A 27697-nucleotide genomic window follows, 5' to 3' on the forward strand; every position below is an offset into this window, starting at 1 on the left:
AAAATTAGCCGGGCGTGCTGGTGTGCACCTGAAATCCCAGCTACTCAGGAGGCTGAGGCAGGAGAACTGCTTGAACCTGGGAGGTGGAGGTTGCAGTGAGTTGAGATTGTGCCACTGCACTCCAGCCTGGGCGACAGAGCAAGACTCCTTATCAAAAAAAAAAGAAAGAAAGAAATCAATCAACCTAAAACAAGCACAAAACCTGTAAGAAATTCTTCTGAGCAGCCTCTTACTGATACATCACACAGCCCTTTATGGTTTGTGGTCATAATTATTATTACAATTTATTACACCCTCTTTGACAACAGGTATGGTCTCTGTGGTCTTTAGCAAGAGAGCACACAAAACAGCATGACTTTAACTTCTGGTATTATGAGTAGATGAGAAATTACTATGAAGATAAAAGTTGAAACTATATAAGCATGAAAAGTAAAATTTACATGAGGAGGAAAAAATTCCTTAAGTTGTATGCGCATGGTTAACGCTGACTTCAGTGTCTTAACAAATAATTCGCCAAAATTATAAACTTGATGTAATCCAAGACTGAAGACAGTTGTTAAACTGTTTCTAGGAAACATGTACAGAAGTCTTGTTTGAATAAAAAATACATATTAGTCACATATAATCAAACAACTGAAAATGAACTGAGGCATTACATTGAGCTATGAATAATAGGAAACACTTGAAATTTCCTGATAGAGGAAGGTGCTTATTCTCACATCAAGGTCCTGGGTGAGGCCAGTCACTGCACAGTACAGCAGAAGAACAAGCTCCCCTCTGGTTGGTTTTGACAGCAGCATGGTAGCTGTCAGGCTCAATCAAGAATACAGTCACTACTGGTAAGAACAAAGGTGCTTACCACACAAATTAGACCTTCTGCTAATTCAGTCTACAGACTAGGGGAGTCAGAGCGTCAGAGAATATTCCCAACTAGGACAGTCTGAATTAGTTGCCTAGTTCACACATGATAATGTCTGAAGGAAAACCAAAGTGTGGATGGATATTCAACGTGGGGCTTCTGGAGACCTGTGTGGAAACCTATCACTTCTGAGAAAATTAAAGTCAAGTCGTTTTGAGGATACTCTTGATTGGCAACCCAAAGAAACAGGAAAATGGGATGGAAGCAGGTGTCCATACAGCCTGTATTCACATTGCTGTCTCCCTGTATGATGCTTCCAAACCATGACTAATGCCTTAACTTCCTTCCAAACCTCATGTAAGATAGGTTACTGGTGAATTGTATCATGGAATCACAAACGGAATGGATTCTGGGAAATCTAGTTCCTAACCTACCAACACTGACATGACACAACCCAGAGATCCAACTCCACCTCTAGGTTTTACTGTCCTATCACAAGTCTCTCGTAATTTAAAGCCAATTATCTTACAGGGTCTTTCTCCACTGTGAATCCTTTCAAGTAGTTGAAAGAAACAGAAAGGACTGAAGGCTTTCCCGAATTTCTTACTTTCATGGGGTTTCTCTACGTGACTCCTTTCATGCTCATGAAAGAACTGGGACAAATGAAGGGTTAGGGTTGGGGTTCTCATAGGGTTTCTCTCCAGTATGAATTCTTTCATGTACTCGAAAGTAAGTGGATCGACTGAAGGCTTTCCCACATTGTTTACATTCATAGGGTTTCTCTCCAGTATGAGTTCTTTCATGGATTCGGAAGTAACTGGAGCGACTGAAGGCTTTCCCGCATTTTGTACATTTATAGGGTTTCTCTCCAGTGTGAATCCTTTCATGTTTTCGAAACGAACTGGAACAACTGAAGGCTTTCCCACATTGCTTACAGTCATAGGGTTTCTCTCCAGTGTGGGTCCTTTCATGGATTCGAAATGAACTGGGGAAATCAAAGGCTTTCCCACACACCTTACATTTATAAGGTCCGTTGCCAGTGTGCTTTATCATATGTCTTCGAACACTTGCAAGACAAGTCAAAGCCTTCCCACATTCCTTACATTCAAAAAGCTTCTCTCCGGTGTGAGTCCTTTCGTGACTGCGAACAGAACTGGCGCACCTAAAGGCTTTACCGCACTGTTTACATTCGTAGGGTTTCTCTCCTGTGTGAGTTCGTTCATGGATTCGAATGTACTTGGAACAACTGAAAGCTTTCCCACATTGCTTGCATTCATAGGGTTTATCTCCAGTGTGAGTCCTTTCGTGGATTCTAATGTAACTGGAACAACTGAAGGCTTTCCCACATTGCTTGCATTCATAAGGTTTCTCTCCAGTGTGACTTCTTTCATGTATACGAAATAAACTGGGATAATCAAAGGCTTTCCCACACACCTTACATTTGTAAGGTACACCTCCCCTATGCGTTAACATGTGTCTTCGAATGCTTACAAGAGAAATAAAGGTTTCTCCACATTCCTTACAATCATAGGGCTTTCCTCCCGGATGAGTCCTTTCACGTACTGGAAAAGAGCGATGATAACTCAAGGCTCGTCCACACTGGTTACGTGTATACGACTTCTTTCCATATTCCTGATATGCATTTGGTTCACGTCCAGTGTGATCTCTGATGTGCCTATTAAGGGATGAAGGACCCATGCCAACTTCTCCACACACACTGCGTTCGCATGGTTTTACTCCAGGAGTTTTCTTGTTCAGAACACCATCTGGAATCAGGCTGAAAGTTTCTTCACCTTGACTACCTTCTTTACCTTCACAGAGTCTCTCTGGAATATGACTTGTGGGAAAAATGAGAAGCACATTATTAACGTTTTGTTTATAAATGATTTTATATTCATTAGTAGGTATTAGACTTATATTCACTTTTTTAAAACACAGAGACAGAATCTCACTATGTTGACCAGGTGTGAACCCTGAACTCCAAGGCTCAAGGGATCCTCTCACGTCTGCCTCCCAAAGTGCTGGGATTACAGGTGTGAGCCACCATGCCTGGCCTTGGACTCACATTTTTAACATTATCAGGGAAAGTGTACATTTTATGCCTGTCTCAATTGTTTGAACATGAATGGACTAAATGGTCTGTAATAGGTCACAACCATACCTATCATCAAAAAATGATATTCATGGCCAGGCACGGTGGCTCACACCTGTAATCTCAGCACTTTGGGAGGCCAAGAAAGGCAGATCACCTGAGGTCGGGAGTTCAAGACCAGCCTGACCAACATGGAGAAACCCTGTCTCTACTAAAAATAAAAAAAAAAAAAAAAAATTAGCCGGGCATGGTGGAGCATGCCTGTAATCCCAGCTACTCAGGAGGCTGAGGCAAGAGAACTGCTTGAACCCAGGAGGCAGAGGTGCAGTGAGCCGAGATCATGCCATTATACTGGGTAACAAGAGCAAAACTCTGTCTCAAAAAAAAAGAAAAGAAAAGAAAAGAAAATGATATTCATGGCCAGGTGTGGTGGCTCACATCTGTAATCCCAGCACTTTGGGAGGCTGAGGCAGGTGGATCACCTGAGGTCAGGAGTTCGAGACCAGCCTGGCCAACATGGTGAAACCCCATCTCTACTAAAAATACAAAAAATTAGCCAGGTGTGGTGGCGGGCGCCTGTAGTCCCAGCTACTCAGGAGGCTCAGGCAGGAGAATTGCTTGAACCCAGGAGGCGGAGGTTGCAGTGAGTCAAGATGGCGCCCTCGCACTCCAGCCTGGGCAATGAGTTGTGAAATTCCCTCTCAAAAAAAAAAAAAAAAAAAAAGATGTTCATTCATATTCATATGAGGTTTCTTAATACTGTCTACAAGTGAACTATTTTGCAAACATTGAACATCTATGTTACACTTAACTATGTTTTTGGAAAAGATTTTCTTTTCTTTTTTGAGATGGAGTCTCCCTCTGTCACCCAGGCTGGAGTGTAGTGGCATGATCTCGGCTCACTGCAAGCTCCGCCTCCCAGGTTCACACCATTCTCCTGCCTCAGCCTCCCGAGTAGCTGGGACTATAGGCACCTGCCACTGTGCTCGGCTAACTCTTTTTTTGTCTTTTTAGTAGAGACGGGGTTTCATCGTGTTAGGCAGGATGGTCTCAATCTCCTGACCTTGTGATCCGCCCACCTCAGCCTTCCAAAGTGCTGGGATTACAGGCATGAGCCACCATGCCTGGCTTAGAGAAGATTTTCTAAAAACAAATCAGTTTGAAACTGGGCTTATATGTTGTTTGCTTGTTTTTAAAAATTCCCGCCGGGCACAATGGCTCACATCTGTAATCCCAGCACTTTGGGAGGCCGAGGCGGGCAGATCACAAGGTCAAGAGATCAAGACCATCCTGGCCAACATGGTGAAACCCCATGTCTACTAAAAATACAAAAAATTAGCTGGGTGTGGTGGCACGTGCTTGTAGTCCTAGCTACTTAGGAGGCTGAGGCAAGAGAATCGCTTGAACCTGGGAGGCGGGAGTTGCAATGAGCCAAGATTGCACCACTGCACTCCAGCCTGGCAACACAGTGAGACTTCATCTCAAAAAAAAAAAAAAAATTCCTAACAATATGAAATGCTCTCAAGGAACAGAGCTTTCTTTTGTGAGTGCAAATTACCTTATATTTCTCCTGGGAATTTTGAATGGGTCTTCAATGTTCTGGTCTTCCCATTGTTTTCCTAAAATTTAGACCCAGAAAAGTCATTATGAATTAGTACAAAATTATGAAAAACATGTTAGATTCTATATTCACAATTCCCTGCACCCATGCCTGGTTTATTCCCTAAAGGGTTAAGGAGCTAGAAACACCTGTTCTCTAGTTTACTAAGTGAAGGTATATTGTCACCCTTACCTATAGAAGCCAGGTTCCTGAAGGTTTCCCGCATCACATCCCTGTAGAGATTCTTCTGGGAAGGATCCAGCAAAGCCCACTCTTCCAGGGTGAAGTTCACAGCCACATCCTCAAATGCCACTGAGTCCTGAAACATCCCACATGTGTGGAGGAGGAAGGTTGAGACTGACAGCACTGGGGGCCTAGACTTTATTCCCAAGAAGTTCTCAGGATGCTGTGCTCTCCAAACATTTATTTCAAGATTCCACAGTCATCAAACTTACCCTCTGTCTAGACTCACTTCCTTCCACAAAGCAATTCTGCTGCTAGAACTGAACTGGCAACAGCAGAACAGGAACATGCCTGTCTGGTGGGAGAAGTATATACTGCCTGGGCCACCCCTAATGTCTCTTTGTAAGATGGGTCTGTAGCACCTGTTGTAACAAACATGTCGTAACTAGTGTGCAGAAAAAAGTGAACATTAGCCACCCTGAGACTGTGTATCTTTAGAAATGCTTGTGCACAAAGTTTGAGCTTTGACAGTATCTGGGTACTGGATTTTAGACAGGATCCCACCAACCTAACAGATAAAGAATCATAACTTACTAGAACAGACTCCCATAGCAAAATCTCTGTGGGAAGCAGTACGGGGTAGGAAAACCTAACTTGCAACTGATGAATTACTGAAGGCTAAGTGTGGATAAATTTGAGAAGTAAAAATCTGGCTGGGCACGGTGGCTCACACCTATAATCCCAGCACTTAGGAAGGCTGAGGCAGGTGGATCACCTGAGGTCAGGAGTTCGAGGCTAGCCTGGCCAACATAATGAAACCCTGTCTCTACTAAAAATACAAAAAAAAAAAAAAAATTAGTCAGGCGTGGTGGTGGGTGCCTATAATCCCAGCTACTCAGGAGGCTGAGGCAGGAGAATTGCTTGAACCCGCAAGGCAGAGGTTGTAGTGAGCTGAAATCGCACCAGTGCACTCCAGCCCGGGCAACAGTGTGAGACTCCATCTCGGGGAAAAAAAAAAAAAGTAAAAATCTCGCCAGGTGTGGTGGCTCATGCCTGTAATCCCAACACCTTGGGAGATGGAGGCAGGAGGATCACTTGAGCTCAGGAGTTCAAGACTGGCCTGGACAACATAGCGAGACCTCTTGTCTACTAAATTTTTTTTTACATTAGTCGTTTTAAAAAAAAGAGGTAAGGTCGGGAGTGGTGGCTCATGCCTGTAATCCCAGCATTTTGGGAGGCCAAAGACCAGAGGATGGATTGAGGCCAAGTGGTCAAGACCAGGCTGGGAAACCAAGTGAGACCCTATGTCAGGAAAGGAAAGGAGAGGAGAGGAGAGGGGAGAGGGGAGGAGAGAGGGGAGGGGAGGGGATATGGGAGGGCAGGGGAGGCGAGGGGAGTGAGGGGAGGGAGATGGGAGGGGAGAAGGGAAGGAACACAGAGAGGGGAGGGGCAATGGGAGGGGGAGGGAAGGGGAGATGGGAGGGGAGGGGAGGAGGTGAGGGGAGGTACACATACATAAATGGTAAAATGACTTTTGGCAAGTGTGCCCAGATTCATTACTGGAAAAAATACTTTTCAAAAAATGGTGCTGGCATGGGTACAAAGATGAGAACAGCAGATATTGGGGCCTACCTGAAGTGGGAGGGTTGGAAGAGGGTGAAGGTGGAAAAGAAACCTATCAGGTACTATGCTCACTACCTGCGTGATGAAATACACCAACCCCCAGTAACACACAATTTACCCATGTAACCAACTAGCACAGGTACTCCCTCAACCTAAAATAAAAGTTGAAAAAAAAAATGGTTCTGGAAAAACTGGATACCTACACATGAAAAAATGCAGTTGCGGCCCGGCGCGGTGGCTCACGTCTGTAATCTCAGCACTTTGAGAGGCCGAGGTGGACAGATCACCTGAGGTCAGGAGTTCCAGACCAGCCTGGTCAACATGGTGAAACCCCACCTCTACTAAAATTACAAAAAAATTAGCCGGGCATGGTGGGCTTGTGCCTGTAGTCCCAGATACTTGGGAGGCTGAGGCAGGCGAATTGCTTGAACCTGGGAGGCAGAGGTTGCAGTGAGCCGAGATCGCAGCACTGCACTCCAGCCTGGGCAACAGAGTGAGACTCCGTCTCAAAAAAAAAAGCAGTTGGACCCTCAACTCACATACAAAAATGACATCAAAATGGATCAAAGACCTAAAGGTTAACAGTACAAACTAAACAACTCTTAGAAGAAAATAGTAAAAATTACGCAGGCCGGGTGGGCACGGTGGCTCACGCCTGTAATCCCAGCACTTTGGGAGGCCAAGGTGGGCGGATCACGAGGTCAGGAGATCGAGACCATCCTGGTTAACACGGTGAAACCCCGTCTCTACTAAAAATACAAAAATATTAGCCGGGTGTGGTGGCGGGCGCCTGTAGTCCCAGCTACTCAGGAGGCTGAGGCAGGAGAATGGCGTGAACCCAGGAGGCGGAGCTCGCAGTGAGCCGAGATTGCGCCACTGCACTCCAGAATGGGCGACAGAGCGAGACTCTGTCTCCAAAAAAAAAAAAAAAAATTATGCAGGCCATTTTTTTGGACTAAGATCCTATACTAGGCCCCAAGAAATGAGACCAAACCAAAATGGAGTCACTCATGCTAAATGCCACATGATCAAACTAAAATTTTTAAAGAAGCAGGTAGATCCTCAAACATACCCATTTGTTCCCCAAAACAGGAGACTCACAGCAACCAATAGGAAAGGGCCCAGTCAATCTCAGCTGGCATAATAAGGCCATCCCCTCTGCTTTACCCTTTCAATAAAAGTAACCCAATGTTAACCAATCTGCTTTGTTGCCGTTCTGTGTCCCTCATTCCTTACAAAAACCACCCTTCTGTCATGCCCAGCGGGAGCTCTTACTCTATCTTATAGAATGGGATGGCACACCAATTCATGAATCGCAAATAAAAGCCAACCGGATCTTTTAACTGTGTTCTAATTTTCCTTTTTAAACAAAAACACACGACAAAAGTTTCCATTGGGTTTGGCATTGATTTCTTGGATAAAACACCAGAACATGGTTCGCAAAAGAAAAAAAAGACAAATTTTGGCCGAGCGCGGTGGCTCACGCCTGTAATCATGCACTTTGGGAGGCTGAGGTGGGTGGATCACAAGGTTGGGAGATCGAGACCATCCTGGCTAACATGGTGAAACCCCGTCTCTACTAAAAATACAAAAAATTAGTCAGGCGTGGTGGCGGGCGCCTGTGGTCCCAGCTACTCTGGAGGCTGAGGCAGGAGAATGGCGTGAACCCGGGAGGCGGAGCTTGTAGTGAGCTGAGATTGCACCACTGCACTCCAGCCTGGGCAACAGAGCAAGACTCCATCTCAATAAAAAAAAAAAAAGACAAATTTTATTTCATCAAAATAAAAAACTTGTGTGGGCCAGGCAGCTGGGGGAAGAGGATTCCTTGAGTCCAGGAGGTTGACACTGCAGTGAGCTGGGATCACATCATCACTGCACTCCAGCCTAGGCGACAGAGAAAGACCCTGTCTCTAAATAAATAAATAAATAAATAATTCTGTGTGTCAGAAGACACTATCAACACTGGGAAAAGGCAACCAGGGAATTGTAAAAAGTATCAGCAAATCATATATCTGGCAAGGTGTCAGTATCAAGAACATATAAAGAACTCCTATGACTCACAACAAAAATTAACCACTCCAAAGAACAAGTGTTGGCAAGAAGGTCAAGAATTTGGGGTCAGGCACAGTAGCTCACACCTGTAATCCCAGCACTTTGGGAGGCCAAGGCAGACAGATCACTTGAGGTCAGGAGTTGAAGACCAGCCTGGCCAACATGGTAAAACCATGTTTTTTCTATTAAAAATACAAAAACTAGTGAGGTGTGGTGGCACACGCTTGAAGTCCCAGCTACTCCGGAGGCTGAGGCAGAAGAATCACTTGAACCTGGGAGGTAGAGGTTGCAGTGAGCTGAGATCACACCACTGTACTCCAGCCTGGGCAACAGAGCAAGACTCAGTCTCAAAAAAGAAAGAAAACATTTCAACAAAGAGTTCAGTGATCTAATTGGCTATTATTAGCGAGTCATGAATCAAGAAGCATCCCATCTATGAAACAGAAAGACACTCCATAAGTTTGTTGATCTAAAAGGAAGAAACTTAGGTGAAATCAATATAAATGGACAGTCTACTGGGGCCAGAGCTGAGGACTGCAACCCAGGAGTACAGATTCAAGTTGCCCTGAACATATACTCTAATGAGCAGCAGTTACACGAGGTTTTGTTGTTGTTGTTGTTTTAGACAATCTCACTTCGTACCCATGGTGCTGGCATGGGTACAAAGATGAGAACAACAGACACTGGGGCCTACTTGAAGTGGGAGGGTTGGAAGAGGGTGAGGGTGGAAAAGAAACCTATCAGGTACTATGCTCACTTGGTCATCCAGGCTAATATTCACTCGGTCAGGCCGGGCGCGGTGGCTCAAGCCTGTAATCCCAGCACTTTGGGAGGCCGAGACGGGCGGATCACGAGGTCAGGAGATCGAGACCATCCTGGCTGACACAGTGAAACCCCGTCTCTACTAAAAAATACAAAAAAAAAACTAGCCGGGCGAGGTGGCGGGCGCCTGTAGTCCCAGCTACTCGGGAGGCTGAGGCAGGAGAATGGCGTGAACCCGGGAGGCGGAGCTTGCAGTGAGCCAAGATCACGCCACTGCACTCCAGCCTGGGCGGCAGAGCGAGACTGTCTCAAAAAAAAAAAAAAAAAAAAAAAAATTCACTCGGTCACCCAGGCTGGAGTGCAGTGGCATAATCACAACTTACTGCAACCTCGACCTCCCTAGGCTCAGATGATCCTCGCACCTCAGCCTCCATAGTAGCTGGGACTGCAGGTGCACACTACCACATCTGATTACTTTTTTATTTTTATTTTATTTTTTGCAAGTCTCGCTCTGTTGCCAGGCTGGAGTGCCATGGTGCAATCTTGGCTCACTGCAACCTCCACCTTCTGGGTTCAAGCGATTCTCCTGCCTCAGCCTCCCGAGTAGCTGGGACTACAGGCACACACCACCATGTCCAGCTAATTTTTGTACTTTTAGTAGAGATGGGTTTCACCATGTTGGCCAGGATGTTCTCTATCTCCTGACCTCGTGATCTGCCCGTCTTGGCCTCCCAAAGTGCTGGGATTACAGGCATAAGCCACCGCACCCGGTCTGTTTTATTGTTTTGTAGAGACAGGGTCTCACTATGTTGCGTGAGCTGGTCTCAAACTCCTGGGCTCAAGCAATCCTCTCGCCTCAGCCTCCCATAGTGCTGGGATTATAGGCGTGAGCCACTATGCCGGGCCACACGGCCACGAGTGGATTTGTCCCCAAAAAGGGGACAAAGGGAGTGGCTGATACAAAGTTGTCAGGAATTCCCACTGGTTTACAGAAATAATATTCATTAATGAATATTATGAATATATTAATGGCTATATACACTATTATGCTATAAGGTGTAGGATAGGATGTCTGTGTGGCATTAGGTTAATTTATAGCTACTTGTAGCAACAGCAAGCGGTTCCAAGAGATGAATACATAGCTCTGAGGCGGCAGAATGTGATTGCTGTCTCATTTGAACGCTTCTGGGCCTAATTTGAAAGAGCTCACGTTATTCAAATGAAAATTCTTTGCTTTCTTCAAATTGAGTAGAGGAGGTGGGCTTTACAAGGCAGAAAAGGGGTGAAGAAAGCAGAAATAAAAACAAAAAGGGCTGGAAGCAGAGGCTCATGCCTGTAACCCCAGCACTTTGGGAGGCCAAGGCCAGGATCACGAGGTCAGGAGATTGAGACCATCCTGGCTAACACGGTGAAACCCCATCTCTACTAAAACTACAAAAACTTAGCCAAGCATGGTGGCACATGCCTGTAGTCCCAGCTACTCGGGAGGCTGAGACAGGAGAATCCCTTGAACCCGGGAGGCAAAGTTTCAGTGAGCCGAGATCACACCACTGTACTCCAGCCTGGGCGACACAGCGGACTCCATCTCAAAACAACAACAACAACAACAACAAAGAGTTACATCATTTCAAAATTATTTTCCTTATAGGACTAAAGCAGAGGTGACTTCCTTATCATGTTGACTCAGGTTAGCTGGGACCCTTCTGATTGGCTGCTATGAATCCCTGGTGTTTTGGAAAACTGGCCTATTTTAAAGTTTCGTATGATTATGTGGCACCCTCCATGAGACACCACTCTCATCTAGGCTGTTTGGGCCTAGTGCAGACGCTTAGTCCAAAACAATGGCCTCCCATAAATTGTATTTAACAATACATACAATGAGATTTTTTTTTGAGACAGGGTCTTGCTCTGTTGCCCATGATGGCGTGCAGTGGTGTGATCTCAGCTCACTGCAGCCTGGACCTCCCAGGGCTTACACAATCCTCCCACCTCAGCCTCCCAAGTAGCTGGGACTAGGGGCATGCACCACAACTCGCTAAATTTTTTATCTTTTGTAGAGATGGAGTCTCACTATGCGGCTCAGGCTGGTCTCAAACCCCTGAGCTCAAGGGTTCAAGTGATCCTCCCGGCTCAGCCTCCCAAAGTGCTGAGATTACAGGCATGAGATACCATGCCCGACTTGAGATACTGTTTAGTATTTTTATCTAGGACAGGCAGTGGCTGACGCCTGTAACCCCAACACTTTGAGAGGCCAAGGCAGGAGAATTGTGTGAGCCCAAAAGTTCAAGACCAGCCTAGGCAATATAGTGAGAGTCTGTGTCTACAAAAAAAATTTAAAAATTTTATTTGGTGGTGGGGGTGCATGCCTGTAGTCCAAGCTACTCAGGAGGCTACGGTGGGAGGATCCCTTAATCCCTGAAGGTTGAGGCTGCAGTGAGCTATGATGGTGCCACTGCACTCCAGCCTGGGTGACAGAGTGAGACTCTATCTCAGGAGAAAAAAAAAAAAGACATCTGTCACATGCTATAAAATGAATAAAATGGAGGAATTTTCAGCACATTATGCTAAGTGAAATAAGCCAGTCAAAAATTATGTATTATATGGTTCTTCAATAACTCCTGTGAGGTTGTCAAACACATAAAAGCAGGAAGTGGATGGTAGTTGCCACCAGTGCAAGGAGGGTGAAAGGAAGTGGCTGTTCAATGGCTATAAATTTTTAACTTTTGCAAGATGAAAATTTTCTGCAGAATAGTTACATGAGATAAGTATAATTAACACTACTGAACTGTACACCTAATTATGGATTAATTTTCTGTTATGCATTTTTTTACAATTAAAAATTATTTTCAAAAACCCAAACAAATAGATTTTTAAATAGGCAAAGAATTTGAATAGCCATTTCTCTATGAAATACACGAGTTGCCAACTGGCACATGAAAGCCAAGCAGGGTTAAGAACTGGCAGCAACCGGCCAGGCGCAGTGACTCACACCTGTAATCCTGGCACTTTGGGAGGCCAGGACAGGCGGATCACGAGGTCAGGAGTTCCGGGCCAGCCTGGCTAACACGGTGAAATCCCGTCTCTACTAAAAAATACACAAAATTGGCCAGGCGCGGTGGCTCAAGCCTGTAATCCCAGCACTTTGGGAGGCCGAGACGGGCGGATCACGAGGTCAGGAGATCGAGACCATCCTGGCTAACACGGTGAAACCCCGGATCTACTAAAAAATACAAAAAACTAGCCAGGCGTGGGCGCCTGTAGTCCCAGCTACTCGGGAGGCTGAGGCAGGAGAATGGTGTAAACCGGCAGGCGGAGCTTGCAGTGAGCTGAGATCCAGCCACTGCAGTCCAGCCTGGGCAACACAGTGAGACTCCGTCTCAAAAAAAAAAAAAAATACACAAAATTAGCCGGGCGTGGTGGTGGGCGCCTGTAGTCCCAGCTACTCGGGAGGCTGAGGCATGAGAATGGCGTGAACCCGGGAGGCGGAACTTGCAGTGAGCCGAGATTGCGCCACTGCACTCCAGCCTGGGCGACAGAGCAACACTCCGTCTCAAAAAAAAAAAAAAAAAAAAAAAAAAAATTGGCAGCAATTGCTTGAAATGTCATAAAGTAAACAAAAACCCTGAAGCTACCTGGGCCAACAGATTATGGCCGAGACATATGATAGACCATCTAAAGCCTGGGAAGAAAATGGGCCAACAGATTATGGCTGAGACATATGATAGACCATCTAAAGCCTGGGAAGAAAAGCTGAGGAGAAAAATTTCTTTCAGAAATTAGGATACTCAAAAAACCCAGGTATGCTGGGGAATTGAGAATGCTCCCTTCATGCCCAGGAAAGAACGCATTTGCAGAAAAGACCTTTTCTGGGTTCAAAAGAATTTAATTCAAAAATAATGCAAAAGAATTCAAAAGAATTGCTTGAATCCGGGAGGTAGAGGCTGAGATGGCGCCACTGCACTCCAGCCTGGGCAACAGAACGAAACTCCGTCTCAAAAAAAAAAAAAAAAAAAAAGAAAAAAATTCAAATCCCACTTTTCAATAAAAACAAAATCACAAAGAAGACAGAAAAATATGGCTTATCAATGGGAAAAAATTGAGATAAACCATCTCTGAGAATCCCCAGTTATTGAATTCACTAGACAAAGACTTTAAGCAACTGCCTTAACTATGCTCAAAGTAGTAAAGACAACCATGGAGAAAGAAATAAAGAAAACTAAGAAAAGGATGCATACAATATCAACAAAAAATTACAGGTGCAGTGGCTCACGCCTGCAGTCCCAGCACTTTGGGAGGCCAAGGTGGGTGGATCACAGGTCAGGAGTTCAAGGCCAGTCTGGCCAACATGGTGAAACCCCGTCTCTACTAAAAATACAAAAAAATTAGCCAGGCATGGTGGCAGGCGCCTGTAATCCCAGCTACTCGGGAGGCTGAGGCAGGAGGACTGCCTGAACCCAGGAGGCGGAGGTTGCAGTGAACTGAGATCACACCATTGCACTCCAGCTCTGGGTGACAGGACGAGACTTAGTCTCGGGGGAGGAAAAAAAAAAAAAATATATATATATATATATACACACACACACACACACACACACACACACAAGTTATTTCTTAAAAGACTACACTGAGGCCGGGCGCGGTGGCTCAAGCCTGTAATCCCAGCACTTTGGGAGGCCGAGACGGGCGGATCACGAGGTCAGGAGATCGAGAGACGATCCCGGCTAACACGGTGAAACCCCGTCTCTACTAAAAAATACAAAAAAATAGCCGGGTGAGGTGGCGGGCGCCTGTAGTCCCAGCTACTCGGGAGGCTGAGGCAGGAGAATGGCGTAAACCCGGGAGGCGGAGCTTGCAGTGAGCTGAGATCCGGTCACTGCACTCCAGCCTGGGCGACAGAGCAAGACTCCGTCTCAAAAAAAAAAAAAAAAAAAAAAAAAAAAGACTACACTGAAAGTATGGATCTGGAAGATGCAAAGCACAACTAAAATGAAAATTTCTCTATAGGTGTTCAATGGCAAATTCGAGCAAGCAAAATAAGAATCAGCTAACTTGAAGATAAAATTAACCACCTTGAAGAAAGAAAAAATAAATTTGAGAGAATGGGAAAAATTGTTGGAGTTTGGTTGCACAAGGTGAGAATAGTTAACACTACTAAGCTGTATACAAAAATGCTTAAGATGGTAGATTTTTTATTATTTTTATAACCACAATTAATAATAATAAATTGTTGGATGTGGTGGCTCATGCCTATAATCCCAGCATTTTGGGAGGCTGAGGTGGGCAGACCGCTTGAGCTCAAGAGTTCAAGACCAGCCTGGACAACATGGCGAAATCCTGTCTCTACAAAAAATACAAATATGAGCTGAGCATGGTGGCATGCCCTCTAGACCCAGCTACTCAGAAGGCTGAGGCAGAAGGATGGCTTGAACTCAGGAGGCGGAGATTGCAGTGAGCCGAGATGGCACCACTGCACTCCGGGCTGGGCAGCGAAGCAAGACCCTGTCTCAAAAAAAAAAAAAAAAAAAAAAGAGTAAGTTGTTGTAACAAACCAGCAAAAAACACATTGATTAGTAAATGGGCAAAATTGGCTGGGCATGCTGGAACACACCTGTAATCCCAGCTACTCAGGAGCCTGAGGCAGAAGGATCTCAAGCCCAGGATTTCAAATCCAGCCTGGGCATCACAGCTCTTACCAAAAAAAAGTGAAAATAAAAATAAATAAATAATAAATGGGCAAAGAACTTGAATGGACATTTCTCCACGATATACACAAATGGCCAATAAGCACATATAAAGATGCTTAACACCACAGATCATTAGGGACACACATTTTACACAATGTAATTTCAAATGGTTACTCACCACTTGAAAAGTTTTTGTCTCATGTAAAATATACACTGACAAAAAGATAAATCTTTAAAATGGCTATTTATTATTCTATGGAAAATTATAAACAACTAAAATATTACAACTGCTTCAAATCTAGCATGGGGGAGACAAAACTGAAGATCGTGTCAACTGGAGAGGGGAAGCTGACATTTGGGATTGTGGCAAGGGAAACCAGAAACTTAGGAACTTATTTTGAGCCTGATATGGTTTGGCTGTGTCCCCCACCCAAATCTCATCTTAAATTGTAGTTCCCATAATCCCCACATGTTGTGGAAGGGACCCAGTAAGAGGTAATTTAATCATGGGGGCAGTTACCCCCATGCTGTTCTCATGATAGAGTTCTCACAAGATCTGATGGTTTCATTAAGTGGCTTTTCCCCCTCTTCGCTCTGCACTTCTCCTTGCTACCACCATGTAAAGGACACGTTTGCTTTCCCTTTCATCATGATTAAGTTTTCTGAGGCCTTCCCAGCCATGCTAAACTGTACATCAATTAAACCTTTTTCCTTTATAAATTATCCAGTCTTAGGTATGTATTTATTCGCAGCGTGAGAATGGACTAATACAGTAAATTGGTACTGGGTGGTGGGGTACTCTCCCATAAAGATACCTGAAAATGTGGAAGCAACTTTGGAACTGGGAACAGGCAGGGGTTGGAACAGTTTAGAGTGCTCAGAAGACAGGAAAATGTGGGAAAGTTTGGAATGTCCTAGAGACTTGGAGGGCTCAAGAGACAGGAAGATGTGGGAAAGTCTCAACTTCCTAAAGACTTCTTGAATAGCTCTGACCAAAATGCTGACAGTGATATGGACAATAAAGTCCAGGCTGAGGTGGTCTCAGATGGAGATGAGAAACTTGTCGGCAACTGGAAGCAAAGGTGACTCTTGTTATGTTTTAGCAGAGACTGGTGGCATTTTGCCGCTGCCCTAGAGATCTGTGGAACTCTGAACTTGTGCGAGATGACTTCCAGTACCTGGTGGAAGAAATTGCTAAGCGGCAAAGCATTCAAGAGGTGACAGAACACTGAAGTTTGGAAAAATTGCAGCCTGACAATGGAACAGAAAAGAAAAACCCAGCCAGGCGTGGTGGCTCACGCCTGTAATCCAGCACTTTGGGAGGCTGAGGCGGGCGGATCACCTGAGATCCGGAGTTTGAGAGCAGCCTGACCAACATGGAGAAACCCCTTCTCTACCAAATATACAGAATTAGCTGGCTGTGGTGGCACATGCCTGTAATCCCAGCTACTCGGGAGGCTGAGGCAGGAGAATCGCTTGATCCCAGGAGGTGGAGGCTATAGCAAGCCAAGATCGCGCCATTGCAATCCAGCCTGGGCAACAAGAGCAAAACTCTGTCTCAAAAAAAAAAAAAAAAAAAAAAAAAACCATTTTCTGGGGAGAAATTCAGGACAGCTACAGAAATTTGCATAAGTAATGAGGAGCCAAATGTTAATTGCCAAGACAAAGGAGAAAATGTCTCCAGGACACATCAGAGACCTTCATGGCAGCCCCTCCCTTCACAGGCCCAGAATCCTAAGAGGAAAAAATGGTTGGTTTCCTGGGCCTGGTCCAGGGCCCCTTGCTATATGCACCGTAGGGACTTGGTGCCCTCAGTCATTGTTAAAAGGAGGCAAAGTACAATTCAGGTCATGGCTTCAGAGGGTGCAAGCCCCAAGCCTCTGCAGCTTCCATGTGGTGTTGGTCCTGTGGGTGCACAGAAGGCAAGAACTGAGGTTTGGGAACCTCTGCCTAGATCTCAGAGGATGTGTAGAAATGCCTGGATGTCCAGGCAGAGCTGTGCTGCAGGGGCGGAGCCCTCATGGAGAACCTCTGCTAGGGCAGTGCAGAAGAGAAATATGGGAGTTGGAGCCCCCACACAGAGTCCCCACTGTGGCACTGCCTAGTAGAGATGTGAGGAGAGGGCCACCATCCATTCTCCAGACCCCAGAATGGTTGATCCACTGAGAGCTTGCACCTTGCACCATGCACCTGGAAAAGTCACAGACACTCAATGCCAGCCATGAAAGCAGCAAGGAGTGGGGGCTGTACCTTGTAAAGCCACAGGGGCAGAGGTGCCCAAGGTTGAGGGAGCCCACCTCTTGCATCAGCGTGACCTGGATGTGAGACATGGAGTCAAAGGATATTATTTCAAAGCTTTAAGATTTAATTACTGCCCTACTGGATTTTGGACTTGCATAGGGCCTCTACCCCTTTATTTTGGCCAATTTCTCCCATTTGGAATGCGTGTATTTACCCAATGCCTGTACCCTGACTGCATCTAGGAAGTGACTAACTTGTTTTTGATTTTACAGGCTCATAGGCAGAAGAGACTTGCCTTGTCTCAGATGAGTTTGGACTTGTACTTTTGAGCTAATGTTGGAATGATTTAAGACTTTGGGGGACCGTTGGGAGGGCATGATTGTTTTGTAATGTGAGGACATGAGATTTGGGAGGGGCTGGGGGTGGAATGATATGATTTGGCTGTGTCCCCACCCAAATATCCTCTTATAGTTCCCCTAATCCCTGCGTGTCATGGGAGGGAGCAAGTGGGAGATAATTTAATCATTGGGGTGATTACCTCCATGTTGTTCTCATAACAGTGAGTTTTCATGAGATCTGGTTTTATAACGGGCTTCCCCAACCTTTATTCTGCACTTCTCCTTGCTGCTGCCATGTGAAGGACATGTTTGCTTCCCCTTCCACCATAATTGTAAGTTTCCTGAGGCCTCCCCAGCCATACTGAACTGTCAATGAAACCTCTTTCCTTTATAAATTACCCACTCTTGGGTATGTCTTTATTAGCAGCACAAAAACAGACTAATACAGAGCCCTGGGAAAAACTAGGCTGAAGAGGCCAGATGCAGTGGCTCATGAGGTTAGGAGTTCAAGACCACCCTGGCCAAGATGGTGAAACCTTGTCTCTAATAAAAATACAAAAAAATCAGCCAGGCGTGGTGGTGGGTGCCTATAAAAACCAGCTTTTTGGGAGGCTGAGGCAGAGAACTGCTTGAACCTGGGAGGTGGAGATTGCAGAGAGCCATGATCGCACCACTGCACTCCAGCCTGGGAGACAGAGCAAGACTCCATCTCAAAAAAAAACAAGAAAAGAAAAACTAGGCTGAAGAGGTCTCAAGTACTCCTTCCTTCACCAAACGTGAGTCAAGCTCCTCAGAGCCCTCTTTTTGACTAGGCCTTGGCACTGGCCTGCAGAAGTCGGTTTCTGCAAGAATCTATCTGAGGTAGTTTATAGAGACTCCTCCTACCTTAATATCCAATCAAGTTCTTTTTTCACCACCTATGAGACCCAACCAAGTTCCATTCTCTCCCTCACCTTGTCCATTGGCTATAAATCCAATAATATTCTTGCTGCATTCAAGGTTGAATTCAATCTCCCTCCCCTATTACAGCTGTCATGACTCACTGCAATTGTGCTGAATAAACTCTTCCTTGACATTCCTAACAAGTTTCCAGTGCAATCTCTCTTTAACAGGGAACAAGGCTGTAAACTTGAGACCCTGCTTCATATATCTGGAATGCATAGGGGATGACAGGCTCCCTCCCACTGGGGATGAAGGAGCTGGGAACCACACATGCCACTCTGCTGGGCCCACCCAAGTCTGACTCCATGGAGGGGGAGGTTGTCCTGAGAGTACCTCCCACCCACAAACCCAAAACACCAGGCTCAGATTTCTCTCTGGATGGCCACTTCCTGTTGTCACCCCATGATCTGGGTGAGATCCAGGATTGCAGGTGCACAACTGTTCAGAGAGGTCCAGGAGGTAGACTGCCTCCTACAGTGATGGGACAGGATACCTGGGAGTCCTGGCTGCCAATTCAGTCCCCACCCTGATGGAGTGTGATGGAGGGGACTGAGACTCAGGCTGCTTCTGAATACAATTCCCCACCAGATACAGGATTTGCAAGTTGTTCTTCCACTTCGTGAATTATCTTTTCAAGTTCTTGGTGTCCTTCAAAGAACAAAAATTACCAATTTTGATGAAGTCTGAACTTTAGTAACATATTGGCTCACCAATTCTGATCCATCATATATACTGATTCATCAATTGTATGATATATATGATAAATATGATACCATATTTATGTCTTTTGGGAGGCCAAGGTGGGAGAATCACTTAAGCCCAGGAATTAGAGATCAGACTGGACAACATAGTAAGACCCCATCTACAAAAAAAAAAAAAAAAATTAGCCAGGTGTGGTGGCGCACACCTGTGGTCCCAGCTACTTGGGAGGCTGAGGCGGCAGGATCACTTGAGCCCTGGAGCTCTAGCCCGCAGTGAGCAGTGATTGTACCACTGCACTCAAGCCTGGGCAACAGAGTAAGACTTTGTCTCCTAAAAAAAAAAAGAAAAGAAAAAAAAAGAAAAGTAGGGGAAAACAATGACCTGTGGAGGAGAATATGGAAACGCTACATATTAACTGTTCAATTTTTCTGTCAAACTGCAACTGGTCTAAATAATAAAGTTTATTAAGTAAAATAGTGAATAAAATACCATTTCATGGAAGATTCACGGCTATGTGAAATAGATAGATGACATACAATATAACATATAGGATGATATCACTTGCACAAAAAACAGACACAAATAAGGCCAGGCATAGTGGCTCACAACCTATAATCCCAACACTGTGGGAGGCATAGCCGGGTGAATTGCTTGAGCCCAGGAGTTCAAGACCAGCTTGGACAGCATGGCAAAACCCCATCTCTACAAAAAAATAAATCAATAAATAAATACAAAAATTAGCTGGTGTGGTACTGTGCACCTGTAGTCCTAGCTTGCTGGGAGGCTGAGGTGGGAGAATCGCTTCAGCCCGGAGCCGGAGGTTGCAGTGAGCCAAGAGCACCACTGCACTCCAGCCTGGGCTACAGGGTGAGACGCAAAAAAAAAAAAAAAAAAAAAAAAAAAAAAAAAGGCTAAGACTAGCCAAGCTGTACTAAATACAGTTAGGGTTGTTAACAGACTGAATGTTTGTATTCCACCACCATCCCCCGTAAAAATTAAATTTCATTGGCTGAAATCCTAACCCCCAAACTAAATGCAGAAACCAGCATGCACGCAACAAACAGGCAAAGAAACCACAAAAAAACCCTTTTTGGCATAATATTAATGGTAATAACTTACTAAAAACTCAAAAGAGGAAAAGCCAAGCAAAATTCAGCCTAATGATAAATAGATGGTAAAACTATTAAGAACCACCTTTTAAAAATGAGGACCTGGTCACCTGGGAGTACAGAAGGGAGATGAGATCAGGACATACCAGAAATGCCCAACATCCGTTTATGAAACCGGGTGGTGAGTCCATCGGTGTTTCACACACCCTACTCTCCTCTCCCCAGTGTGGAAATGCTCCCTCCTCCAGGGTCTCAGTTCTCACAGCCAACACTTACCCAGTCAGGTGAAGGTTCTGATCTGTAGTGTCTTTTTTCATACACCATTTTTGACACCAACTGTGTGGTGTTTGCTGAACACCAACTAAATCTCCAATTCTCCAACACCAACTAAGCATTCAACAAATCAATTCTGACACTACCCAGAGTTAACAGGGACCCCACAGGTTCAGGGCTCAGACGATAACACTGCCCCACTGCAGATGCCAGTCACAAGCCCCAGGGATCACCCATACTTCTCAGCAACTGCATAGAAATAAAAAATGGCCAAACGGAAGGGAAGGATGTAAGGGAAAATGGCGGCGGAAGATTGGATAGGTAGGTAATCCTGGAAATAGCTATGGTTAAAGAAATTCCCCCATCTTTTGTATTCTGCAGGAGTCGCTTACACAAAGAAACACTCTTCTCATTATGACTTAGATGACACTTCTTTTTTACCTATGGCAAAGCCACACACAGACTAGAAATTCCCTTTCTTTTCCTCATAATTGATTAGCTGAACAGCTTTGTCTTCAGTGATCAGTCAGAACAAAGTACCTGTTAACCAAACCTTGGTTAAGTTTCTCTCCTTCCTCCAGCCCCTGAACCTTGACCCGCCCTCAGCCTGAGCCTATACACAATCCCTCTGATGACCCTCCTAAGAACAGATTGCCTTCAAGATCTAGGTGGGATTGTACACCCTGCATCCTGCCTTCCACCTCCCACCTTCTTTCTCATCATTTGCTCCTTCCTATGAAAGAAAATTCTTTTCTGTCTAAACTTTGAGATGCTTGCAGATTTATTTATTTATTCATTTTGAGACAGAGTCTCGCTCTGTCTGTCGCCCAGACTAGAATGGAGTGACGTGATCTTGGTTCACTGCAACCTCCGCCTCCCAGGTTCAAGCCATTCTCCTGCCTCAGGCTCCTGAGTAGCTGAGATTACAGGCACGCGCCAACACACCTGGCTAATTTTTGTATTTTTAATAGAGACAGGGTTTCATCATGTTGGTCAGGCTGGTCTCAAACTCCTGACCTTGTGATCCGCCAGCCTTGGCCTCCCAAAGTGCTGAGATTACAGGAGTGAGCCACTGAGCCCAGGCTGAGATGCTTGCAGATTTTTTTTTTTTTTTTTTTTTTTTTGAGACAGAGTCTCGCTCTGCAGTGGCGCGATCTTGGCTGACTGCAAGCTCCACCTCCTGGGTTCACACCATTTTTCTGCCTCAGCCTCAGTCCCAGAGTAGCTGGGACTACTGGCGCCGGCTGCTACACCCGGCTAATTTTTCTATATTTTTAGTAGAGACGGGGTTTCATTGTGTTAGCCAGGATGGTCTCAATCTCCTGACCTCATGATCCGCCCGCCTCGGCCTCTCAAAGTGTTGGGATTACAGGGGTAAGCCACCGTGCCTGACCGCTTGCAGATTTTACACTTGGTGCCTTCTTCCCTTTCAATTCTCCTTTAGAAGAAAGTCTTCTAAAGTCCTGTCTGGTGTGGCAGCGCGCCCCCCAATCCCGCCCCCCGTAATCCTGGCACTTTGGGAGGCTAAGGTGGGAAGACTGCTTGAGGCCAGGGGTTAGAGACCAGCCTGGGCAACATAATATCCTGTCTCTATTTAAAAAACTTTTTAAAAAATATAAGCCAGGCATCACAGCATGTGCCTGTAGTCCTAGCTACTTGGGAGGCTGAGGTGAGAGAATTCCTTGAGTCCAGGAGATCAAGGCTACAGTGAGCTATGATTGCACCACTGCACTCCAGCCTGAGATAGAGTGAGACCCTGTCACACAAAAAAAAAAAGGTAAAAAGAAAAAAAAAAACACTCCTTACCTAAATCCAGATTTATTTCATTAGAAATGTCTAGAAACAGACCCAAGATAATAGCAAGTACATTCTCAGAAGGGCATCACCTCAACCCCCTCTGCCTGTGGATCCCCAGCTTTCCGGGGCTCTGAGCTTCTCTCAGTATAAAGGGCTCCACCCAATGTCAGTTGTGAGCAGCTGGGACACTGCAGGGGAGGCTCCCCAGCAAGAACAACTGGGCCTATAATGTCCTCTCTTTGAAGGCTCAAGACTGGCCTTAGTTTGAAGTCACTAGTCTGCTGTCTCTGTTTCCCAGTCAAGGTTATGCACTTAATTTTCTTTTTTTTTTTTTTTGAGACGGAGTCTCACTCTGTCGCCCAGGCTAGAGTGCAGTGGCCGGATCTCAGCTCACTGCAAGCTCTGCCTCCTGGGTTCACGCCATTCTCCTGCCTCAGCCTCCCGAGTAGCTGGGATTACAGGCGCCCGCCACCTCGCCCGGCTAGTTTTTTGTACTTTTTAGTAGAGACGGGGTTTCACCGTGTTAGCCAGGATGGTCTCGATCTCCCGACCTCGTGATCCGCCCGTCTCGGCCTCCCAAAGTGCTGGGATTACAGGCTTGAGCCACCGCGCCTGGCCTATGCACTTAATTTTCAATGAGAAAAATACCCAGAGTTTGAAGAATCCAGCAAAATCACTCACATTCACTGTTTATAGCAGGGAAGGAAACTGTAAGGCACTTATATTTCATACCTTAACAGAAAAAGTAAAAGTATCCATCCTCTTCAGACAATAAATGCTATTTATTCTCTCTATGGTAATAAATCAGGTACTAAAACATATTTGAACACTTTTAGGAGTTGCCAAGTCCTGTCCTATTAGGACTTCGCATTAAACTCTGATGTCGAGATAACAGGAAGAGAACAGTTATCCACTGTCACAAGTTTGCCACACTGCAAAGCAGAGGAATTGATGTTTTGGTGAATCTCTGTAATTCACCAATGTATTTACTACACTTACTTGTGGGAAAGTACTCATTTTTCTGCAGTCATGATAGAAGAGAGTTTTTCTCTCTTTCTTTTCCTTAGTAGTATTCCCAGCACTAAGCCCTGGAATTCCATTTGAAATCACCACCTCCACCCCTCTCCCCGCCCCAAAAAGATAACATACTTGAGAAACTTACATTTGCTTTGGGAAAGGAAAAAGTAGTTTTTTTTTTTTTTTTTTTTTGAGACAGAGTCTTGCTCTGTCGCCCAGGCTGGAGTGCAGTGGTGCGATCTCAGCTCACTGCAAGCTCCACCTCCCGGGTTCACGCCATTCTCCTGCCTCAGCCTCCCAAGTAGCTGGGACTACAGGTGCCCGCCACCACGCCTGGCTAATTTTCTTGTATTTTTAGTAGAGACGGGATTTCACCGTGTTAGCCAGAATGGTCTCGATCTCCTGACCTCATGATCTGCCCGCCTCGGTATCCCAAAGTGCTGGGATTACATGCGTGAGCCACCACGCCCGGCCGTAAGTAGTAATTTTTAACAAAGATAAGACTAGATATTTAATGTTTTCTGAAACCCACTTCCTTCTTGCCTCTTTGGGAAACTGTCTTATATTTCAAGCTCTACAGATGAAATACATTTATAGTTACTTTAAAAAAAAAAAAAAAAAAACTAAACTAAAACTCCAATAAGTGAACAAATCTTTAGCAGAAGACAAACCCCAGGAAGGGGCTGTGCTAACCTGGAACAGAGGTATATCTGACTCAAGTTTCAGGTCATTCTCTTTTTTTTGAGAAGGAGTCTCACTGTGTCACCCAGGCTGGGGTGCAGTAGCATGATCTTGGCTCACTGCAGCCTCTGCCTCCCCGGTTCAAGTGATTCTCATGCCTCAGTCTCCCCAGTAGCTGAGATTAGAGGCAGCCGCCACCACACCCAGCTAATTTTTGTATTTTTAGTAGACAGGGTTTCGCCATGTTGGCCAGGCTGGTCTCGAACTCATGGCCTCAAGTGATCCACCCACCTCAGCCTCCCAAAGTGCTGGGATTACAGGTGTGAGCCACTGTGCCTGGCCTAGGTCAGGTCATTCTATCACCTGAGATATCGCCCACCCCCTAAACTGCTCACTGAAGGGCTCAGTGAGCACCCTTCCAAGAGACATTGCAGAGACTGTCCCCTGTCTGCCTAAAGCACATTTTGCTTTTCAGGTTCTTGCATCACCTCAATAGGATGGCTTTTCCTGTCCTTGGGATAAGTTTCCTCACTTCACTAGTCTAAAAGAATCCAGAGGGCAAGAATCGTATCTGTTTTTCCCCTCAATACCATCATCCATTTGGCTGGACACCAATGTGTCCCACAAGGAATGGAATCTGAAATTAAGGGAAGAAAAAGCTGAGTGTCCCAGGGGTGAGCTTTGAGAGGGATGGGAGATCAAGAGACTCCTCCAACCCCAGGACACCCAGCTCCTCCACTAAGAGGCCCCAGCCCATACTTCAGGCTGTCCGGTGGGAGGAGACTCAGCAGGCTGATATTCACTAGACCCTTGAAGACATCTGGCTGCTGTGGGCATCTTGTGTCAGCCCAAACAGCCCTGAAGCCCAGGACCAGGAAAGGAGGATGCTCTGAAGACACATCACAGTTTAAAGTTTCCAAAGGGGAACCCCAACCCAAGACACTGTTTTTTGTTTTTTTTTTATTTTAGGGTCCAGGTCTCACTATGTTGCTCAGGCTGGTGTCAAACTCCTGGCCTCAGGTGATTCTCTCGCCTTGGCCTCCCAAAGTGTTGGGATTACAGACGTGAGCCATGGCACCAGGCCAACCAAAAGACATTCTGAGAACATCCCTGTGCCTAGGAGAGAGAAAAGGAGAAGAGGCACAAAGGTTTTCTTACAGCAGGGTCTCATACATGTATTCTCTGCTTTCCTCTCCTGTGAAATGTTCAGAAACAGAAAACGAATATTTTTAAAAGACCAATCAATCGCTCCTTGAAAAAAGTAATACAAATTAATTCGTTTGAAATGTGCAATAAAGGACAAAGAATTGATCATGTCATGACTGGAGTTAGCTTTTGGGAATATGGTGAAAGAAGTGGTATCAAGAATTATTTACAAGCCCTAGAGGAGTCAGGCTAGGGGAACAAGGTCAAGGATTTGGGACCCTGTCCCCCTGGGGAGTGTTAATTAATTAGGAGGCAATTAGAAGGCTGTGGCTATGGTGTCCTGGTTTCCTACCCAAGGAAACAAAAATCTAACTCAAATGAAATTCTTTTATTTGATTTTATATTTTTAAAAATTTTAGTTTTTTGGTCTCAGTATGAATATGTTCATTTTAAAAAATTTAATAGAGATGGGGTCTCGCTATATTGCGACGGTGGTCTTCAACTCCTGGGCCCAAGCGATCCTCCTGTCTTGGCCTCCAAAAGCGCTGGGATTACAGGTGTGAGCCACCACGTTCCAGTCTCAAATGAAATTCTTATAAATTACCAGTTTATAGAGAAATAAAATTCGGGGTTATTAAACCACAACCACCAATCCACCTCTGACTACATAAGCAGAAAATGTCCACCTGGATAGAGCAAATAACGCGACTACGTAACTGTCACCAACCAAGTACTGAATTTGGTTCGCTTTCTCCTGCACCTTACAGCCTTTCCTTCCATCCCCTCCAAAGGATCCCCAAGCCACAAACCACGACCGAGAGCTTCTCCACCGATGAACTGCTGTTTGCTCAAATAAACTCTTAATTTTTAAAGGGAGAAAGAAGGGACTGGAGGGGCGGCCACAGACCGCAGCTCCTGCCACACGAACCCCACACCCGAGGCGGGATTCCCCCCATGACCCTTCCGCGGCCCCCGCACCATCTGGGGAGACGCGGGGCTGCAGGGCCGCAGGCGTCGCGCAAGGACGGGACAGGACGCCCGGGGTCCCAGCTCTTGGCCCAGCCCCACCTTGCGGCCGAGGGGACCGGGGGCCCAGCTGCGCCAGGGAACTCGGGTACCAGACCCCGGAGTCGCCGCAGGGAGGCCTGGGTCCCTCCACAGCCGGTTCCGGCCGGTTCCAACCAGCCCCTCCCCCCCGGTCTGGGGACGCCTGGCCCCTCACACGCACCATTTCTCGGTTTCCAGGTGTCCCAGCGCCTTCCCTACGACTCCCGCGACCTGTACAGGTCACGGTGCGACAGAGGCTGCGGCGGAGACACCTTGAGCCTCTCGGAGAAAGGGAGACGCGAGCCCGGGCGGGGGCTGACGCCAGAAACAAAGGCTCCGTGGGGAGGCGCAGGCCCTGCCCTCCTCTCCCAGGCGCATCTGAATGGACAGTTGGCAGGGCCCCGCCCCGGCGTCCCTGATTGGATAGGACTCCATGACCCGCCCCCTAAGGCCTGAGTGACGTAGAAGCCATGGAAACGTGGCTGTGCGGAGCAGGGTTGACTGGCTCTAGCCACTGCCCCTGTCATGCCGAGTTTCCTCCCTACACCCAGCCCGAGGGATATTTAAGAGTTTGTTTGTTTTGGTTTGGTTTTTTTTTTTTGAGACGGAGTTTTGCTCTTGTCGCCCAGGCTGTAGTGCATTGGTGCGATCTCAGCTCACTGCAATCTCCGCCTCCCGGGTTCATGCAATTCTCGTGCCTCAGCCTCCAGAGTAGCTGGATTACAGGCACCCCGCCACTACGCCCGGCTAATTTTTATATTTTTGTATTTTTAGTAGAGATGGGGTTTCGCCATGTTACCCAGGCTGGTCTCCAACTCCTGACCTCAAGTGATACGCCGCCTCGGCCTCCCAAAGTGCTGGGATTACAGGCGTGAGCCACCGCGCCTGGCCTTGTTTTGGTTTGTTTCCTGCCTTCCTGCCTTCCTTTCCCCGTCCCTCCCTCCTTCCCTCCCTCCGTCCCTTCTTTTTTTTTTTTTTCTTTCAGGGTCTTGCACTGTCACCCAGGCTGGACTGCAGTGGCATGATCTCGGCTCACTCCAGCCCCAACCTCCCGGGCTCAAGCGATCCTCCTGCCTCAGCCTTCCTAGCAGCTGGGAGCACGCCCCACCACACTCTGCTAATTTTGTTTTTGTTGGTGGCGGTGGTGTGGGGGGGGTGCGCAGTTGGTGGGTAGATGGGGTCTCACTATGTTGACCAGGCTGGTCTTGAATTACTGGGCTCAAGTGATCTTCCCGCCCCAGCCTCCCCAAGTGCTGGGATTACAGATGTGAGCCACCGCCACGCCAATATTTGCATTTAATGCAGAGCTTGCTTCTAGCTTGCCAGAGTAGGCCCTGTTGTCTTCCAGCACTTCCTGGGCTCTTTCTTCTAACTCCTTCTGGACACAAGGTCAGCAGTGTGTGCAGGGAACTCCACACTCACTGTGAAATGGAGCAATTGCCTTGCCTCAGAACAGGAGGGAGCCCAGGCTAGGCCAGGGAGGACAGAAAGAGGAGGGAGGGCCTGATGTTCAGGGAAACGGGGATTTGGGATGAGGCCTGCCAAGGCT

General features: G+C 46.3%; 2 protein-coding genes across 3 annotated transcripts in view; one reads left to right on the forward strand and one right to left on the reverse strand.

Moving 5' to 3' along the window:
• ECSIT (ECSIT signaling integrator) overlaps positions 1-27697 on the forward strand; it is a 385922-nt gene that overhangs the window by 262837 nt on the left and 95388 nt on the right. The window lies entirely within an intron of this gene.
• ZNF627 (zinc finger protein 627) lies at positions 256-26513 on the reverse strand. Its single transcript, XM_050770513.1, has 4 exons — positions 26330-26513; positions 4744-4870; positions 4510-4570; positions 256-2696 (listed from the first exon to the last, which is right to left on the reverse strand). The coding sequence occupies exons 1-4, from the start codon at positions 26330-26332 to the stop codon at positions 1502-1504; spliced, it is 1386 nt and encodes a 461-aa protein (XP_050626470.1). The 5' UTR covers positions 26333-26513; the 3' UTR covers positions 256-1501.

This window comes from Macaca thibetana, chromosome 19, assembly GCF_024542745.1.
Source record: "Macaca thibetana thibetana isolate TM-01 chromosome 19, ASM2454274v1, whole genome shotgun sequence".
Taxonomy (NCBI): Eukaryota; Metazoa; Chordata; class Mammalia; order Primates; family Cercopithecidae; genus Macaca; species Macaca thibetana.

Bases quoted from the DNA above. Each gene is read 5' to 3' on its own strand.
- ZNF627 (XM_050770513.1), bottom strand. The intron at 4,571-4,743 runs GTAAGGGTGACA...TCTAAATTTTAG, and splicing joins CAGGAACCTGGCTTCTATAG to GAAAACAATGGGAAGACCAG. The intron at 2,697-4,509 runs GTAATTTGCACT...TTTTCCCACAAG, and splicing joins ATTCCCAGGAGAAATATAAG to TCATATTCCAGAGAGACTCT.